This window comes from Lycium barbarum, chromosome 7 (assembly GCF_019175385.1).
Source record: "Lycium barbarum isolate Lr01 chromosome 7, ASM1917538v2, whole genome shotgun sequence".
In the NCBI taxonomy this organism is placed as follows: Eukaryota; Viridiplantae; Streptophyta; class Magnoliopsida; order Solanales; family Solanaceae; genus Lycium; species Lycium barbarum.
Window position 1 is genome coordinate 5,217,031 of NC_083343.1, and position 18,618 is coordinate 5,235,648.

Here is an 18,618-nt window from a genome sequence, read left to right on the forward strand (position 1 = left end):
CTTGAGCCAAACATTGGTTTAACATTTGGGAAAAGGGTCAAATGTAACCTTTTACTTTAGTTATTGGTTAACTTTGCCTTCCGTTAGCTACAGTAGTCAAATATACCCCTCCCATTACAAGTTGGGGCCAATATACCCTACCGTTAGCAAAGTTTCAAAAATACCTCTCATTTTTAACATATTTCCACATAAGCAAGTCTAGTCTTTGGAATTAGGTGACATGGACACCACATGACATTTAGCTTATTCTATGTGGTGCCCTACGTGGCAATTTTTTAAAAAACAATCTAGAAAATTGATTTTTTTTTAAAACAAATCTGAAAAAATGGCTTTTATTAAAAATTTGATTTTTTTTAATAAAACTTGTTTTTTAAAATATTCTCGAAAATTGAATATTTTAGTCAAAAAAATCTGAAAAATGATTCAAGTTTCTTTGGCTTAAATTTTGTATAATATTTCAGACAGAAAATTAAAGATGACAATTTTTTGTGTTTTTTTATTATCTAATGAATTTTCTCAAAAAATCATAACAATCTTCGAATTTTAATGTCCACCAGTGCTGTATATATATCTCCTGAATTTTGATTTATGAATAACACAAAGCACAACTTTCTTTGTTCTTTCTCTATTACAAACTTTTTATACTAATCTTTCTTGCAAAAATGGGCTACGAATACCTCGTATTTCTACTAGTATCTTTCTTTCTCTGTCAACTTGCTTTTTCTTCATCCGTAACTCATCTGTGCTCTAGAGATGAAAGCATTTCTCTTCTAAAATTCAAGAATACGCTTACTGTAGATCCCTCAGCCTCTTATTATTGGGGTTATCACTATGGTCCGCAGTCTTATCCAAAAACAAGGTCTTGGAACATGAGCAGAGATTGTTGCTCATGGGATGGTGTTGTATGCGATGATTTTACTGGCCATGTCATTGAACTTGACCTTGGTTGCAGCCAACTTGAAGGGAAGATTGATTCGAATAGCAGCCTATTCCAGCTCTCTCATCTCCGAATGCTCAACCTTTCTTGGAATAACTTCTCTAATTCTCACATCTCGCCCGAATTTGGTATGTTTTCGAGCTTGACCCATCTTGATCTTTTCCGGTCAAATTTCCTTCTGAAATCTCTCATCTTTCCAAGTTGCAGTCTCTTTATTTAGCATACAATGATATACTATTTGGACCTCACAATTTTAAATTGCTCCTTCAAAATTTGACCCAGTTAAGAGAGCTTGATCTTAGTGGTGTAAACATCTCTTCTACCATTCCTCCAATTTTTTCTTCCCATTTAACAACTCTGGGGCTGGGAGGTATGGGATTGTATGGGATAATACCTGAGAGTATTTTTCACCTGCCTTAACTAGAAACACTTGAGTAACGGAACAATTATCAACTCAATGGTCATTTCCCAAAGACCAAATGGAACAGCAGTGGATCTCTCAAGGATTTAGATCTCCATCGAGTTAATTTTTTTGGTAATTTCCTGCCTAAATCTCTTGGCTATTTAACTGTATTGCGGTACTTGACACTTGATTCTTGCAATTTGTCGGGGCCGATTCCGAGATCTCTTTGGAATCTCACGCGTCTAGAGTATATGATCCTTGGATTTAACCAACTTTAGGGCCCAATTCCTCTATTTATAAGTGGGCTGCGTAATCTAAAGTTACTTTCGCTAGATAGTAACTCCCTGAATGGAGCAATACCATCCTGGGTATTCTCCCTCCCATCACTTACTGAATTAAGCTTGAGTAATAACCACTTTTCTGGTCAGCTTGAGGATTTCAACTCCAATACATTAGAATGGATTTTTTTAGAGCACAACCAGTTGCAAGGTCCTCTTCCCAGGTCACTTCAGAACCTTGTGAATCTAATAGAACTTGATCTTTCATATAACAATTTTAGTGGCAATGTAGATGTCAGCTTCTTTTCAAATCTCAAACAACTTAGAAGTCTGTCTCTTTCATATAATAGTATTTCTCTAACCAATGAGAATAAAGTCAAGTCTACCATACCCAAATATCTTGAGTCCTTATTTTTGTCCGCTTGTGAAGTAAAAGAACTGGATTTTTTGAGATCAACAGAGGAGCTTTCTTACTTGGATCTTTCAAATAATAAAATTCAAGGAAGGATTCCTGATTGGGCATGGTCTAATTGGATGCATATGGAATATCTTAATCTATCCCGCAACATGTTGACAAGCATTGACCAGATTTCATAACTTTCTAAACTACGTACTATTGATTTACAGTCCATTTTTATTAAAGGGTCGCTACCTATTTTGTCGCCCTCTGTAAACTTTTTCTTCATATCAAATAATAGTCTCAGTGGGGAGATCCCTTCTTCTTTCTGCAATTTGACATCATTAATAGTTCTGGATTTGGCAAGAAACAATTTGAAGGGAACAATTACACAATGTTTGGGTAACATGAGTGACTACCTGGAGATTTTGGATATGCAATACAATAGTCTTTCTGGGTATCTCTGAACAACTTTTAGCTCCAGAAGTCAACTCAAAAGCTTCAACTTTCATGGCAATAAGGTAGAGGGAAAAATCCCAAGATCCTTGTCCAATTGCAAACAGTTGGAAGTTCTTGATTTAGGGAACAATCACCTCAATGATACATTCCCTATGTGGTTGGGGACTCTTCCAAAGCTACAAGTTTTAAGCTTGAGATCTAATAAATTGCATGGACCCATCAGAACTTCGAGGATTAATAACTTGTTTCCTCAACTTCGGATGTTAGATCTCTGTTGCAATGCATTTACAGCAGAGTTGCCAACAAGACTTTTTCAAAATCTGAAAGGCATGAGGAGAATTGATCAAACAATGAACTCACCACGTGATCAAGCACAAACAGGTTACCAAGACTCGGTGACTGTTGTAACGAAGGGGCTGGAGCTTGAAGTTGTGAGAATCTTGTCTTTGTACAGCACTATGGATCTCTCAAACAACAAATTTGAAGGACATATTCCTAGTGTTATGGGAGAACTCATTTCGCTTCGGGTGTTGAATCTGTCTCACAATGGATTGGAGGGTCATATCCCGCCATCACTCGGAGAGTTATCTGTAGTGGAATCATTAGACCTTTCATTCAACAAGATTTCAGGAGAGATACCGCAACGACTAGCTTCTCTTACATATCTTGAGTTTTTAAATCTGTCCAGCAATCATCTTGCAGGGTGCATCCCGAAAGGACCTCAATTTGCTACATTTGAGAACAATTCATATGAAGGCAATGCTGGATTACGTGGATTCCCAGTTTCGGAAGATTGTGGAAGTAGCTGGATACCAGATTCAAACAACACAACATTTGTGCCGGATGAAGAAAGTGATTCGTCATTTCTGAGTGAGCTCAGTTGGAAAGTGGTTCTTACGGGATATGGTTGTGGACTATTTATTGGGTTCATCATAGCATATTTCATGCTTTCTTCCCAAAATCCAAATTGGCTTTCTGGGATTGCTGGAGATTTAGAATACAAAATCATTATGAGAAGGCGAAAGAAGCAGCGAAGTCAAAGACACTACAGACGGAGGAATAATGGTTTCTAGACAAAGTTCCCAGAGGCACAAGATGTAAGTTCAATACTCTCGGGTACATATTCAAATTAAGTTCTATACTGATTCTTTTTCCGTTTATCGTAAGTGCAAAATTGTATCTTAACGGAAATGTTGAGAGAATTGAATGATTTCTTGAAAAGTAAATGACCAATCTAGCTTAGAAAATTGTGTTTCCATTACTTCATTTCTTTGTAATGTGTGAGAATATTCGGGTAACTGTTTATGTATCTAACTTCTCTCTTTTTTTTTTTAATGATAATTGCAGGCAATAACTTGGGAGAAGGGAATGGACAAAGAGTTAAAATACCGAGAATTGGAAGACTGTAGTAAAACTGGATGAAGCACAAACTTGAAAATGTTATGTAAAATCTTGAAAATGTAACTGTTACGCATTCTTGGAATATAATTCATAAGATCTCCTCTAATACATATGTACACAACCTTGTTTGGAAGATATGCTAGCAAAATATATTGGTAATAGTTAGCAAACTACTACAACAACAACATACCCAGTGTAATCCCACAACACTACTACAAATAGAGGTTTTCCCCACCGCGAATCACTGGAAAATTTGTGCTATAAATATGATTTTTCCACTTCATTCCCACCGAACCAGCTCACCGAAAAACCAGTGGGAAAAAGCATGATGAGAAACAGGTTCCCATTGAAACGGTGGGGAACTTTCTTATTTTTTTGAGTAAAGATACTACTATTATTTTTTCTTTTCCCACTGAACATTTTTCGGTGGAAAACTAGTGATTTTAGTTTGCATAGTAGGGGTGGGGAGAGTAGAATATACGCAGACCTTAACTCTACCTCTCAAGGTAGAGGGGATGTTTCCGATTGACCTTGGCTCAAATTAAAGCACACAAAAGCAGTCCGAAAAAAGAAATAGCAGAAGCAAAAAGGTTAATAGTAAACAAATGATGCTAGAAAAACTAATTTAACAGTGAATATCAAAGAAAGAATCTGTTATTTATTTACTATTTGCAGATTTTATATTGGAAAGAGGAAAGAAAGAAATAGTCAGCCAAGAAGAATAGACACCAAAGATAGATGTCCCTTAAGGAAGAATTTCCTCTGTTGTAGATAACATGAATTATACATTCCGACTACTATGAACATGAAAACTTAGAATGGTACATAGACTCCACATGCGTGAAGAGTTACTTTCCTGAAGCCAAGTCAACATTTCATTCTTCATAAGAAGTATAACAGCACCTTAGAGCTCCGTTTGTCCTGCAAAATGATCAAATGGATCAGCAACCTCATTTTACATAATCAAAGAATACATTTTGTTCTGAATGAACAAGCAGCTTATATCAGAGAAAGTGCTCTAGACCATCAAACATTTTTGCTTTATTTACTCAGACGGGAAAAGGATGGCAAGAAAAAGCAATGACAATATTTTTTTATGATCGAGAAATCTGTATGGGGCCAACCCTGAGGACCAACCGCACATGTTAATAAATAACGCTGGTGAGAGAGCCAAAGCTCTTAGACACTTAAGTATATCAAATTCAAAAGATGAAGTGGGCACCATGCTTACAGTTGTACTTCATTACCAGTGCAAATGAATGCTTCCATTTTTACTGTATCAGGGATTCTATACACCACTCAAATCCAACAATGACAGGGTGCAGAAGCAATGATTAATAGATACAAGACATATAACACTTATTTTGTGAGGACCAACTTGGACCATCTAGTGAATTAACAATACTAACATAAATCACAATATTTCAGATCTGCGATCTACTTTTTGTAACTCAAAGTTCTAACTAAGAACTAGCAAGTCGATCTTTGCTCTTTCTGGACTTATATTCATTTGTCTCCAAGCATTTTTCTCTTTTCGTTATTATCTACAAATATTTTCAATTTGGCCTGAGACTTAGGTTATTGGAGATGTTTTCTTAGAAGTTCTTTATGAGCTGTGCCTGTATTACGATGGTGTTTATAACAACATCAATGAACCCAAACTACAAGTATTATTGGATTGAGGACATTATTATAAATAGTACTACCACTTATAAAGATTAGAACTTGACCTCATCATATTGAAGCAAGGGTAGAATCTTGGCACCCTTTATTCTTACAAGTGGGAATATCCTCAAATTCATTAGCTGGCAACTTCTCAGACAAAAACCCAACATGGAACTCAATCATATGAGACTCTTCATCAACACTAATAGCTTTGACTTTGGAGAGAAGGATAGACAAAGGGAGAAGAACATGCCAAGAGAGAAGAACAAGAGCTTTGACTTTGGAGAGAAGGCCATTGATAAGGCTGAGAGAGAATGAATGAATGATTGATGAGGCAGATGAAGAGAATTATACTAGGCCAAATAAAAGGTTGGGTGTCATTTTCTTTATAATATTATAAAAAGAGTATAATAATATTTCTTGACTTAACTATGAATTTAAGTTGATAATAATACACTGAATAAAAAAAAACCGAAATTATGTTAACAACTTAGGGGTCGTTTGGTTAGCGGACTCTATTATCGCGAGATTATAATCCTGAGATTATAATTCTTGAAACTAATTTATCCCATCCGTGAGGGATAAAATAATCTCAAGGTTGACGATATAAATTTATCATGGTCAACCAAACAACCCCAAATTTTAATCTTGGATATCCACCTTATCTCGTATACGAAACCACCCCATAGCATTTATTAGGTAGGTAGAAGTTGAGTTTTTTTCTATGTTTTTGTATGTTTTCATGACGTACTAAGTTGGTGTATTTTGTTACGTAACTATATAATATACTAGCAAACACATCAAATTAGAATTAGTCTCTTTATTCTACTTTAAATAAATTGAAAACAACTAAACATTAATTAGAAAAATTGAATTATTATAAACTGATTTAAATGGTAATTGATAAAATCAATTTTATCTATTTCGCAAAGCGATATAAATATGACATTATATATTCTTGAAAGTCTATTAAATAAATAGAAAAGCAATAGCAGCACAGATAAGCAACCACAAAACTGTACTAAAACAAATTAATCTTTTTAACGATAAAGCATAAGATAGACTAACCATCACCGCCTTGAGAATGAAAACAAATAACAATAACAAAACATTATAAGAACTTGCTCTGGGGCGAATACAAAAGTACAAAACTTAGCAGTGACTTTGTAATATTTTTACAATAGTGATTAGAGTTGAACACAACACTTGAAGGGCTCTGTACTAGAAATCTACAACCAATACATTTGGTTGATAAAAGAATACACCTAAGAGATATAAATCAATTGCTGGCAGAAACATAAACTCCCCCCTATACATGAGACCTATTCTTTAACAAATCCATCCACCTACCAAATGTTAAAGCAAAGGGAGAAGTAAGCAAGGCAAAGTAAATCCTAATCTGTTAGTAGTAATTATTCACCACCACCTGCCAAGATTTACACATCCCCGTCGAGCCCCTAACTACGTCACAACAACCCAAACCGCCATTGCAGTGAAGATTTCAGTACGAAACGTCAAAACTTACAAAAATGGGCAAAATAAAGAGTAGACACTAATGTGAGTAGAACTGCTAGTGCAAAATTGAAACTATATCTGAATTTGCAAACTGGGGCAAAATGTGGCTGGTTAGTCCCAGGCACTAGTCACACCAGCACCACCATATGGTGCAGCATACCCGCCAGGTGCACCATAGCCACTGCTGCTCATATTGGCCCCGCCATAGTAGTCTGTCACCCCTCGATTGAAAGAGGAATCTTTTCGGAAATCACGCCCACCAAAACTATTTCCACCATGACGATTCTTGCCACCTCCATGTGAAGAACGAGCAGCAAAGCGAGAGAGCCAAGCAGGTACTTCTTGGTTTGCTTCTTGCATCAGCTCAGCCAGTGATCTTGCCACTGAAGAATTGTTCTCGTTAAAGAAGGCTGTTGCTAAACCTGATTTTCCAGCTCGCCCTGTTCTTCCAATGCGGTGGACATAATCATCAATGTCATTTGGGATGTCAAAGTTGACAACATGAGCAACATGAGGTATATCAAGACCACGTGCTGCCACATCCGTTGCAACCAAGATTGGTGTATTACCACTTTTGAAGGACCTCAGGGCGTATTCCCTTTCCTGCCAACAATGCGCAACAATAACTGATCAAGGGGGAAATGAAATGAAATCCCATCCAAAACAAGCCATTTGAAGGACAAAGGTAGAAAAGATGTCACATATCTTAAAACTAATGATTGCTAAGATACCAAGGTAGATATACCAAAGATGGAATTGCGAACCTGATTCAATTGATGAGATATATACTATTAGCTAAAAAGGAAGCTAATTTAACCGCTCAACTTTAAGAAGCTGAGATTTATTACCAACCAGACAAGGAATCTGCTATAGCAGAGATGATGTTGGACAACACAAGGCCCCAAAATATCAGAATGGTATACAGATTGACACCACCACCCACCTCATGCAGCATATCAACATAATAGCTACTAATAATGTCATCAGATAGCAGTATCAGATCTTTTCTTCAAAAAAGATCACTCCAATAGAATACACCAGTGATATTTAAATGTGAAAAGCGCAAAAAACGACAAGGTCATGGGGCTTGAAGCGTAAGGCTAGAAGTGAAGTACGCGCTTCTTTAAAGTGAAGTGCACAATTTACGAAAAATTTAAAAATATCATACATATATGAATTTAGTACTTAAATAATCAAATATCAATTAAAATTACTAATTTCAACATCCAATATACAATAATGACGATATTAATCCAACTCCTCAAGTTGAGATTCAAAGAATCGACCATTTCTCGTTGGGATCACTTTGTGTGTCATGTTAAAAGTGCACACTTATCTGATGTGCATACTGTGTAAAATTACGTGATGACCTCTTGCTTTGCATCGCTTTCATTTCAAGAGACTAAGTGATGGCTACTAATTGTCATAAAAGCAATAATCAATTCACATCATTTGTAGTCAAAACGATATGTGGTGGGCTGGTAGCAACAATGAAAACTGAAATGCCACATTTTCACCTATTTTACAAAAGTATAAAAGTATTACAACTGAAATGCATACTGCAGTTGATAGAAAATTTGAAATTATTGTAGGAATTTGTCTACAATCATTTCAAAGAGAACTTCAAGGTTTTTGACTCCCCCCCAAAAAAGAAGAAAATGTAAGAGTGTGTGTGTTTTTATGTGTGTGTGTGTGTGAGAGAGAGAGAGAGAGAGAGAGAGAGAGAGAGAGAGAGAGAGGCACTCTCAAAGGAAACAACTACTCTACCCAACAAATAAAAGTATTCTGTCCGCAGAGCTGCTAGAGATCAAATAATAGGAAGAACAGTAGGAAATTATTTACAAGTTTTTCCAGTGTTAGAAATTGAGCATCTCAAATCTCAACTTTCAACATATACTTCACTCTTTTAAGAAATCAGCTCCTATCAACTTTTTTATAGAGACGAGAAAACATAAGGGAAAAGCAAGTAGAACAGAAGTTCCACATCCCCAATTTCTAGAATGCCTTACACCTAAGTTACTCGGACTCGGGTGCGGGTGTCCGATACGGGTGCGGATCTAGAGGTCGGATCCTCCATGATCTAAATTTTCAGATTCGAGGATACAAATCCAGGTATGGATACGGGTGCGGGGATTCAGCTAAAAATAATTGAAATATCTAAAAATAGAATTATAAACCTAAATTATGAGATATTATGTGGAAAACTTGAGGAGAAAATATTGATCAAGAGGAGAATTCCAGAAGGATATAAAAGAAAAAGGAGTGACATAGAAATTTCAATAAACAAGGTATTTCATTTTCTTCAATTCCACCTTAGGTTTTGTTTTGATTATAGAAATCATTGGATCTGTCCGGAATTTCTCCATCGATTTTGGTTAAAGTATCCAAAATCGATTGACCAGATCGGGTACGGATCCCACACCCACACCCATGTCGTGTCGACACGGGTGCGGCACTGAAAGTGAAGAATCCAAGCAACTTAGCCTTACACTGCTAAACCCAGAGGATCGATATAAAAATACCCTCCATTTTACACGGTATTTCATGATTCAGATTACAAAGAGAACACCGCAGCCAGAGACATTTGGAGTAAAACACAAACCATGAAATTTAGCTTGAACTCGATGAAAAAAATACAGAAACCATAAGACACTCAAGAAAAAGGTCAGAAGCACATCATTTACAATGGAGAATTAAACAGCCATATCAGAGCTAAATGTCTCATGCAATTAACCAACCAGAATCACACTAGAGAAATCATCAATACCTGCTGAGTTCTATCGCCATGAATAGCAGTAGCAGGGAAACCATTCATACAAAGCCAATGCTCCAAAGAATCAGCTCCTTTTTTCGTCTCGACAAAAACAAGGGTAAGGGCTTGCTGATAATTAAAGGCAAACGCCATTAGAATTTCAAAAAAATAATTTCCAGTAATTAACTGAAGAGTAACTAGGAAAAGGAAAAACGCAATTGTTTCTCATAAGACTGATAGTCAAGATAGACTCTCTTTGATATGGTTGAACCTTAACATAACATGTAAAACCAGGAATGCAGCAACTTGTGCAAATTGATAATTTTAAGCAACAACTTTCTGATTGACTTCTTCATTAATCTTTAGACTATTCTACCTCCAATATCTCAACCTTTAGTCGCTGTTGTTAGCATCACCATCAATAAATGATTAAATCCCAAAATTACCACACGAGACAACACATTTAGTTTTGAATTCTCAGGTTCTCTATTAAAGATACAGATATAGAGTTAATGTGATACATATACCAATCCAACAAGGTACAGTCTCCTATCGTGAGAAGCCCTATAAAGAACAGGCCATCACTCCAGAAGAATATAGCAAGTACCTAATGGGCACTTTGAATACTTCTCCACCAACTAACAATCAAAAAGAAGGCTCAGAAAGTTTAGTCACAGGTCTGAACAGCAATTATTTTGCTCAGCCTACGTAATAGACATCAATAATTAAGTCAAATCGAATAACGGATGGATAATACCTTGCCATGAGCACCATTTGCCCTCTGCGCATGAAGGAGATCCATCAAGTGGCTTCTCTTGTCAGTCTCCTGAACATATTCAACTCTTTGGACAATCAGATCAGTACTAAAGCCGACCCTTCCCACAGCCAAAAAGATATAGTTTGAAAGAAAATCCAACGCCAGTCTCTGCAAGATCAAAGCTGAAACTTCTCACAAAAATGAATATTCACAGTGATCATTCCAATTCACTTCCTATGCTTTAATTGAGCAAAAACATAGGCAAAAAAACAACAGACGAAGAACAAGAAAACTTAGGTCAGCTTGAGAACATTGTAGCATTCCCCCCTCCTTCCCTTTGCATTTTATAAAGCGTAGTTTGACTAGGCACAGAGTTTAATAAAGAAATTAAGACTTTTGAAACTTGTAGTCTTAATTATGCCATAACACTTATGGCTATAAGACTCTTGAAATTTGTGGTCTTAAACATACTATAACATTTGCATGTCTACAAAAGCTTGTTATTAAGGGTAAAATGGGAAGTTCAATCTTTCCAAATTTAGAAAAGCGACATTTATTTAGGAATGGACCAATAAGGAAATAGTGTCACTCATTTTTGAACAAAGGAGTAATAACTATGGAAGCAGCTAGATAAATGACATGGAGGTTTTTTTTTTTTGGGTGGGGGGGGGGGGGGGGGGGTGTGGTTGGGGTTCCAGCTTTAAGTTCAAATGTTTAAGCCAACGGGATGATAGAGAATGAAGTAAAATAGAATAGAAAGAGAAAAAGTAGGTCAAAGAACAGAGAATCCGTCCAAACCGAGAACTGACCTGAATCTCTTTGGGAAAAGTGGCACTGAATAGCATTGTCTGTCTTACACCTAGTGGAGGCATGTCCATTTGTTGCACAATTTTCCTTATTTGAGGTTCAAAACCCATATCAAGCATTCGATCTGCCTCATCTAGAGACAAATACCTTATCATCTGTAACGAGACTCTAGCTCTCTCAAGTAAATCAACCAACCGTCCAGGAGTTGCCACAAGAATATGCACTCCTCTCTCTAGTTCTCGAAGCTGTTAAGATACAACAACATCACGGCTCAAAAACATCTATAAGCAATTCTGAACTGCTTTTATGATAATACACATTTCAATCTCCTTATTTGGCGCATATGAAGTCTCTCTCACATAGTGCATGCATAAAACCATACAACAAGCAATCTGCATATTCATTAATCTTGTAATTCAATAATTATCACCATCGTCCATTAATATGTTGCTCAGATCCTCCAAAATCCTGTGGGGTGTGCCGTATCCTTCAAAAGCTATGCATTTTTGGAGGATCACACACGAGTACTTCCGCATGTTTAGAGGATCCGAGCAACATAGGTCCATTGCATAAACAATGTAATTAGACCAAACCTCTTGCTGAAAGAGAATTCGCTGAACTGAAGGTCAATTTCACACGTGTAGAATTTCTGTGACGCCATAAATTTTCGGGAAAGATAAAGCAGGTTTAAAACATGAAAACTGCAGGCAAGATCGAGCTTCAACTAAAGCAAGTTCCTCTTTTACAAAAAAAAAAAAGATATCTCTCTGACAGCATGAGAAGTTCAAGCAGCTCAATCATTGTAAAAGTGGTATTTCCAGGAAAAAGTAAACTTTGTTACAGCACACAACATATCCTCGTGATCTTCTTTTGATACCGAATAAAGAAGAAAACTGTTGGTAACTGAGCAACAAGGGGCAGTAAAAGATTAATGCAAGCCACAGTGCAATCTCAGCTGTATAGCATAGGCAAAAAAAAAAGTACCAAGCAAACAAGAGAAGAAATAGAACCTGTTGGTTTATGGGAGCACCACCATAAGCAACAACCACCCTGACACCAGTCTGATATGCAAATTTCTTAGCTTCATCATGAATCTGCAAGCCAATACACAGCATTCAACTCTTAGCTTATAAGCCTTTTTGAAAAGCAAACCATACAGCATACTCGTATGCACGTTTTGGTCGGTTTATAAGGAAACTTTGGTTGATTTATAAAATGTGAGTAGTTTCTTGTAACTTCGAGTTTATCCCTACCTTTTTTTTCCCAAAAATATTAAATAAAATTTATATATATTGTTTCCAAATTTGTTAAAGTTGAACATGATGCTTAAGTAGTTTAAGATGTGTTGGAATGGAAAACACCATTGATGTTGTTGCTGTTAGCAACAAACAGAAAAAGAAGATGAAACAAGAAAGAGAAAATCATTTCAAAGAAAAGACTTTCAGATGACAAAACTAAGAATAAAGTATTATTCCACATGGGTTCAATTATTGTGGGCTGTTGAATCACTTTGTGCTGGCACAGCTGGAAATTTGTTACACTTTTCACATGTGGTGCACATGAGAGAATATTTAGAATGATGAGGTTTTGATATTGTTAGGAAATGCACAATTGAAATAGAACAAGTATACAACCTAGATTAATAGTTATTTTATTTTCTTTTATTCTTTGTACAAATCCAATTGTATAAATACCTGAACAGGGCAATGAGAAAATGAACAGAAAATTTTCCACATCAGTTTTCTTCAAAACTTTCATGGTATCAGAGCATTGGGACTGATCCAAATCTCTTCTCATCTTGTTCATCTGTTGCAGCTTACTCAGGAATTAAAAAAAAATGCCTGAAACTATTGTGACTGCAGCACCCGGTGATAGAAAAACAATCACCATTGATCATACTCATCCCTAATACTTGGGATCCTCTGATTCACCCGGAATGACCCTTGTTAACACAATGTTTGATGGAAAAGGGTATTTGGGTTGGAGGAGGTCTATTTTACTATCACTTTCAGCCAAGAAGAAGCTTGGTTTCATAAATGGAAGTTGCAAATCTCCAGATTCAACTTCAGCAGATTTTGAACAATGGAATTGCTGCAATGATATGGTGATTAGCTGGATTCTGAATGCATTAGTGTCATGTCCTCCACAACAGCTAAGGGTTTATGGGACAGTTTGGAGCAAAGGTTTGGCAAATCTAATGGAACCAAACTTTATCACCTGCAAAAGGAATTATCTGTCTCAGTACAGGGAAATAGTGACATAGCTGGATATTTCACTAAGATAAAGAGAATCTGGGATGAACTGGACTCTTTAAGTATCATTGTGTGTTGCTCATGTGTGTGCACTTGTGAAGGCAAAGAGAAACTCACAAAATCTTTGGAAGATCAGAGATTAATTCAATTCCTGATGGGTTTAAATGATGTGTACACACAGGCAAGGGGAAACATTCTTATGATGAATCCCTTGCCTAGCATCAATGTTGCTTATTCCTTATTATTACAAGATGAGAATCAGAGGGAAGTATATGCAAATGCACAGTTCTCTGCTGATTCTGCATCTTTCATGGCAATGGGTCAAGGAAAGTTTGCAAACAATCAGTTAATGGCTGAGTTTGCAGCATTTATGACAGCTGGGCAAGCTAGAAATGCTCAGAAATTTAACAATTCAACACAAAGGTTGGTTAAACCACAACAAAAGTTCAAAGGAAAGAAGAAGTATAATCCCAATGCCACATGTACTTATTGTGGGAAAACAGGACATGTTATGGATGACTGTTACAGACTCATAGGATTTCCTCAAGATTTTGAGTTCACAAAAGGGCAAGACCAGCCTAGGGCAAATGGGATAATATCAACAGAAGGAGAGGGAGATAAGGCCATACAATATGTTGAGAGTAAAGAGACTGACATCACTCAGCAGTATACCAAAGAGGAGGTGGCGGAAATGATGCACATGTATAAACATGCAAAGCAGGCACAGAAGGGGATTAATGCAAACGCAATTCCGGGTACTGTTTTAAAATATTCAGGATCATGTTTTGCTAGTCTAACATCAAGCACTTGGATCATAGATTCAGGTGCTTCAGAACACATGTGCTACAATGCTAATTCTTTCCTGTTTCTAAGTAAAGAGACTGACATCACTCAGCAGTATACCAAAGAGGAGGTGGCGGAAATGATGCACATGTATAAACATGCAAAGCAGGCACAGAAGGGGATTAATGCAATCGCAATTCCGGGTACTGTTTTAAAATATTCAGGATCATGTTTTGCTAGTCTAACATCAAGCACTTGGATCATAGATTCAGGTGCTTCAGAACACATGTGCTACAATCCTAATTCTTTCCTGTTTCTAATCCCTCTTCCTGTACCTTTAAACATTAGTTTACCTAATTCTTTCAAAGTTAGTGTTACCCATACAGGAAGCATATCCATTCTGCCAGGTCTTGTCTTAACTAATGTCCTCCATGTCCCAGATTTTAAATATAATCTTTTGTCTGTGCATAAGTTCTATGTACAATTCACATGTGACATCTTATTTACATCTAGTAGTTGCATATTGCAGGGACTTTCAAAGATGAGTCCACAAGCTTTTGGTGAAGTAAGAGAAGGACTTTATTTATTAGAGCCTTCTAGTCCTAAGTCTAGATGTTTATTTACTTCTGATGTTGTTTCAATTCCAAAAGGAAGCAATTCCATTCAAGAGTCTGTTTCAGTTCCTAGTTCAGTACATGTCAACTCTATCCCTAATGTAAGACTTTGGCATGTAAGATTAGGACATCTCCCATTTTCAGTAATGAAACATTTACATTTCCTCTATTGTGTTTCAAACTCTAATTTTATATGTGATGTGTGTCCTAAGGCAAAGCAAACTAGGCTCCATTTTCCAGTTAGTACTATCAAGTCTAAGGGAATTTTTGATCTTATTCATGTGGACACTTGGGGCCGTTATAAATCAAATACATACAATGGTCATAAATATTTCCTCACTATAGTAGATGACTATAGTAGAGGAACATGGACTTTTCTTTTAACCACTAAAAGCAATGCTTTTCCTATACTTAAGAGTTTCTTTTCTATGGTTAAGAAACAGTTTAAGGTTAAAGTGAAAATGATCAGATCTGATAATGCTTTGGAGCTAGGTAAAGGAACACAAGAAGCTGCCTATTTAGCATCAGAAGGTATTCTACATCAGGTATCTTGTGTTGCTACCCCTCAACAAAATGGGATTGTTGAGAGGAAGCACAGACGCCTATTGGAAATTGCTAGAGGTTTAATGTTTCAGTCACATCTGCCTATTTCTTATTGGGGAGAAGCCATTTTAACTACTACACATATCATAAATAGGTTGCCATCTCGTGTTCTCCAAGGGAAAACACCATATGAGAAGCTGTTTCATCATCAACCTAGTTATGACCATTTAAGGAATTTTGGATGCTTATGCTATGCATCCACTTTGGCACAAGGCAGATCTAAATTTGATGTAAGGGCCAAGACATGTGTCCTTCTGGGATATCCTATACAACAAAAAGGATACAAATTGCTGGAATTGGAGACAAAGAAGGTTATTGTTTCAAGGGATATGGTCTTTCATGAGGACCACTATCCCTTTGCAGAGACAGAGCCTGCATATGTGCACATGTTTCCAAATTTCACTTCATCATCAGATAACGTCTTTTCATTCCTTGATGACATGCCTGCAACATCAGACATCTCACATGTTCAACCTTCATCACCTAGCCATTCTCCAGATCACTCTCTTTCTCAGTCTATAAATACACCCAACCCTTTTGACACTTCTAATTCACTCCCTACCAGCACTACAAATCTTCCTTCTTCCAACACTACACCAAATAATCCAGATCAATCTGCACCATCTAAAGTTGTTCCCATTTTGCCTAGCAGACGAACAGCTAGAATTTCAAACCAACCAAGCTATCTCAAGGATTACATATGCAACAGCATCAGGTTTGCAGATTTAGACAATGTCTGCATAGGGGAAACAGACAAACCAAGTGCTTTCTCTTTCAATGCCCTAACTACTGACAACCAACATGTTTTGCATTCTATTTCCAGTCTTAGTGAACCCAGCAGTTTTTCTCAAGCCATTCAACATCCAGGTTGGGTCACAGCTATGGAAACAGAAATCCAAGCCCTACAGGACAATCAGACTTGGGAGGTGGTGGAGTTTCCACATGGAAGGAAAGCACTTCCTTGTAAATGGGTTTACAAGGTAAAGCATCTTTCAGATGACAGTATTGAAAGACTCAAAGCAAGGCTTGTGGTAAGGGGGGATACACAAAGGGAAGGCATTGACTATGGGGAAACCTTTTCACCAGTGATCAAAATGACCACCATTAGATGTTTACTTACAATTGCTGCAAAGAAAGGATGGTGTGTCTCACAACTTGATGTCAATAATGCATTTTTGCATGGTGACCTTCAAGAGGAGGTATATATGAAGTTTCCCCCAGGTCTAGAGCCTCCTATTCCTACACATGTTTGCCTTCTAAGGAAGTCCCTATATGGTTTGAAACAGGCTTCTCGCCAATGGTATGCTAAACTAGCCGGTGCTCTAAGTTTCAAAGGTTATTCATCATCTTTAAATGATTACTCTTTATTTTTTAAACAATCAGGGGACCTCATTTCTATACTAGCAATGTATGTCGATGACATACTCATCACTGGGAACAATTTATCAGAAATCGAAGACATTAAGTATTTTCTCAATTCTGAGTTCAAAGTCAAGAACTTGGGAAATATTCACTACTTTCTTGGCATGGAAATTTTACGGGAAAGACAAGGATTCATAGTAAGTCAAAGGAAGTTTACATTGGATTTATTGAAGGATTTTGACATTTCCCATCTACCTCTGGTTACTTCGCCTTTGGATCCATATTCCAAACTTTGTGCAAATGATGGTCCTTTAATGGAAAACCCGACTCTTTACCGACAGTTGGTCGGAAAACTGAACTATTTGACACACACCAGACCAGATCTCAACTTTGATGTACTTGCATTAAGCCAATATATGCAGAATCCTTGTGTGACACACTTTTCTGCTGCTTTAAGGGTTCTGCGGTACCTCAGTGTCGATCTAGCCCAAGGAATATTATTGAATTCTGATCCATCCTTCACCTTGTTGGCATTCTGTGACGCAGATTGGGCCGCGTGTAAGGATTCTCGCCGATCTGTAAGCGGATTTTTTTATTACTCTCGGTGGAGCTCCGATTTCTTGGAAATCAAAGAAGCAGATTTCGATCTCCCTTTCCTCTGCTGAAGCAGAGTACAGATCCATGCGATGAGTCACTTCCGAGCTTACATGGTTGATTCGTCTCCTTGAGGATTTATCTGCACCAATTTCTCTTCCTATTTCTCTGCATTCCGACAGTCATGCGGCTATACATATAGCACACAACCCGGTCTTCCATGAGCGCACAAAACATGTCGAATTAGATTGTCATTTTGTGCGGCAACAATTTCTAGCCTGGATGATTACATTGTCATTTCTTCCGTCTTCTCACCAACTTGCAGATCTATTTATGAAACCCTTATCTGGGGCTTCCCACAAACACATTCTCAGTAAGATAGGGGTCATGACACTCCCCTCCATCTTGAGGGGGGATGTTGGAATGGAAAACACCATTGTTGTTGTTGCTGTTAACAACAAACAGAAGAAGAAGAAAATGAAACAAGAAAGAGAAAATCATTTCAAAGAAAAGACTTTCAGATGACAAAACTAAGAATAAAGTATTATCCCACATGGGTTCAATTATTGTGGGTTGTTGAATCACTTTGTGCACAGCTGGCACGGCTGGAAATTTGTTACACTTTTCACATGTGGTGCACATGAGAGAATATTTAGAATGATGAGGTTTTGATATTGTTAGGAAATGCACAATTAAAATAGAACAAGTATACAGCCTAGATTAATAGTTATTTTATTTTCTTTTATTCTTTGTACAAATCCAATTGTATAAATACCTGAATAGGGCAATGAGAAAATGAACAGTAAATTTTCCACATCAGTTTTCTTCAAAACTTTCAAGATGCTTAGCCAATTGATCTGCTTTAGGAGATTAGTTGATATTTTTCTAGATATTTCATTTCCAAATAAGAGCATTACCTTTCTAAAAGTTTACATCCAAACTCTACTTTCTCAAGACATTATTGAATTAAAAACAAAAGTTTTGATGAGATTAGAGTAAAATGAAGTCTCAGGTGTGTCCATTATGTTCTTGACTCAAA

General features: G+C 36.9%; 2 protein-coding genes, 1 long non-coding RNA gene and 1 pseudogene across 3 annotated transcripts; 2 read left to right on the forward strand and 2 right to left on the reverse strand.

Annotated features, from left to right (window-relative positions):
- The first annotated feature begins 662 nt into the window (after nt 1-662).
- Nucleotides 663-2,215, forward strand: LOC132601200 (receptor-like protein Cf-9). Its single transcript, XM_060314309.1, has 2 exons — nt 663-1,065; nt 1,674-2,215. The coding sequence occupies exons 1-2, from the start codon at nt 663-665 to the stop codon at nt 2,213-2,215; spliced, it is 945 nt and encodes a 314-aa protein (XP_060170292.1).
- A 9-nt stretch (nt 2,216-2,224) lies between these two features.
- LOC132601201 (receptor-like protein Cf-9 homolog) lies at nt 2,225-4,118 on the forward strand (annotated as a pseudogene).
- A 395-nt stretch (nt 4,119-4,513) lies between these two features.
- Nucleotides 4,514-6,096, reverse strand: LOC132602078 (uncharacterized). Its single transcript, XR_009567588.1, has 2 exons — nt 5,606-6,096; nt 4,514-4,796 (listed from the first exon to the last, which is right to left on the reverse strand). It is a non-coding gene; the product is annotated as an uncharacterized LOC132602078 (long non-coding RNA).
- A 574-nt stretch (nt 6,097-6,670) lies between these two features.
- LOC132602985 (DEAD-box ATP-dependent RNA helicase 52C-like) lies at nt 6,671-12,540 on the reverse strand. The gene is made up of 5 exons (XM_060315823.1): nt 12,382-12,540; nt 11,374-11,616; nt 10,565-10,732; nt 9,823-9,936; nt 6,671-7,658 (listed from the first exon to the last, which is right to left on the reverse strand). Exons 1-5 carry the CDS (start codon nt 12,484-12,486, stop codon nt 7,167-7,169), a joined length of 1,122 nt encoding a protein of 373 aa, XP_060171806.1. The 5' UTR covers nt 12,487-12,540; the 3' UTR covers nt 6,671-7,166.
- Between the last annotated feature and the right edge of the window lie 6,078 nt (nt 12,541-18,618).

Bases quoted from the DNA above. Each gene is read 5' to 3' on its own strand.
- LOC132602985 (XM_060315823.1), bottom strand. From the start codon at position 12,486: ATGCTGTGTATTGGCTTGCAGATTCATGATGAAGCTAAGAAATTTGCA. The intron at 11,617-12,381 runs GTTCTATTTCTT...GTATCTTAACAG, and splicing joins GTGCTCCCATAAACCAACAG to CTTCGAGAACTAGAGAGAGG. The intron at 10,733-11,373 runs GTCAGTTCTCGG...TTGATCTTGCAG, and splicing joins CTTTTCCCAAAGAGATTCAG to AGACTGGCGTTGGATTTTCT.
- LOC132601200 (XM_060314309.1), top strand. From the start codon at position 663: ATGGGCTACGAATACCTCGTATTTCTACTAGTATCTTTCTTTCTCTGT. The intron at 1,066-1,673 runs GTATGTTTTCGA...TACTTTCGCTAG, and splicing joins TCACATCTCGCCCGAATTTG to ATAGTAACTCCCTGAATGGA.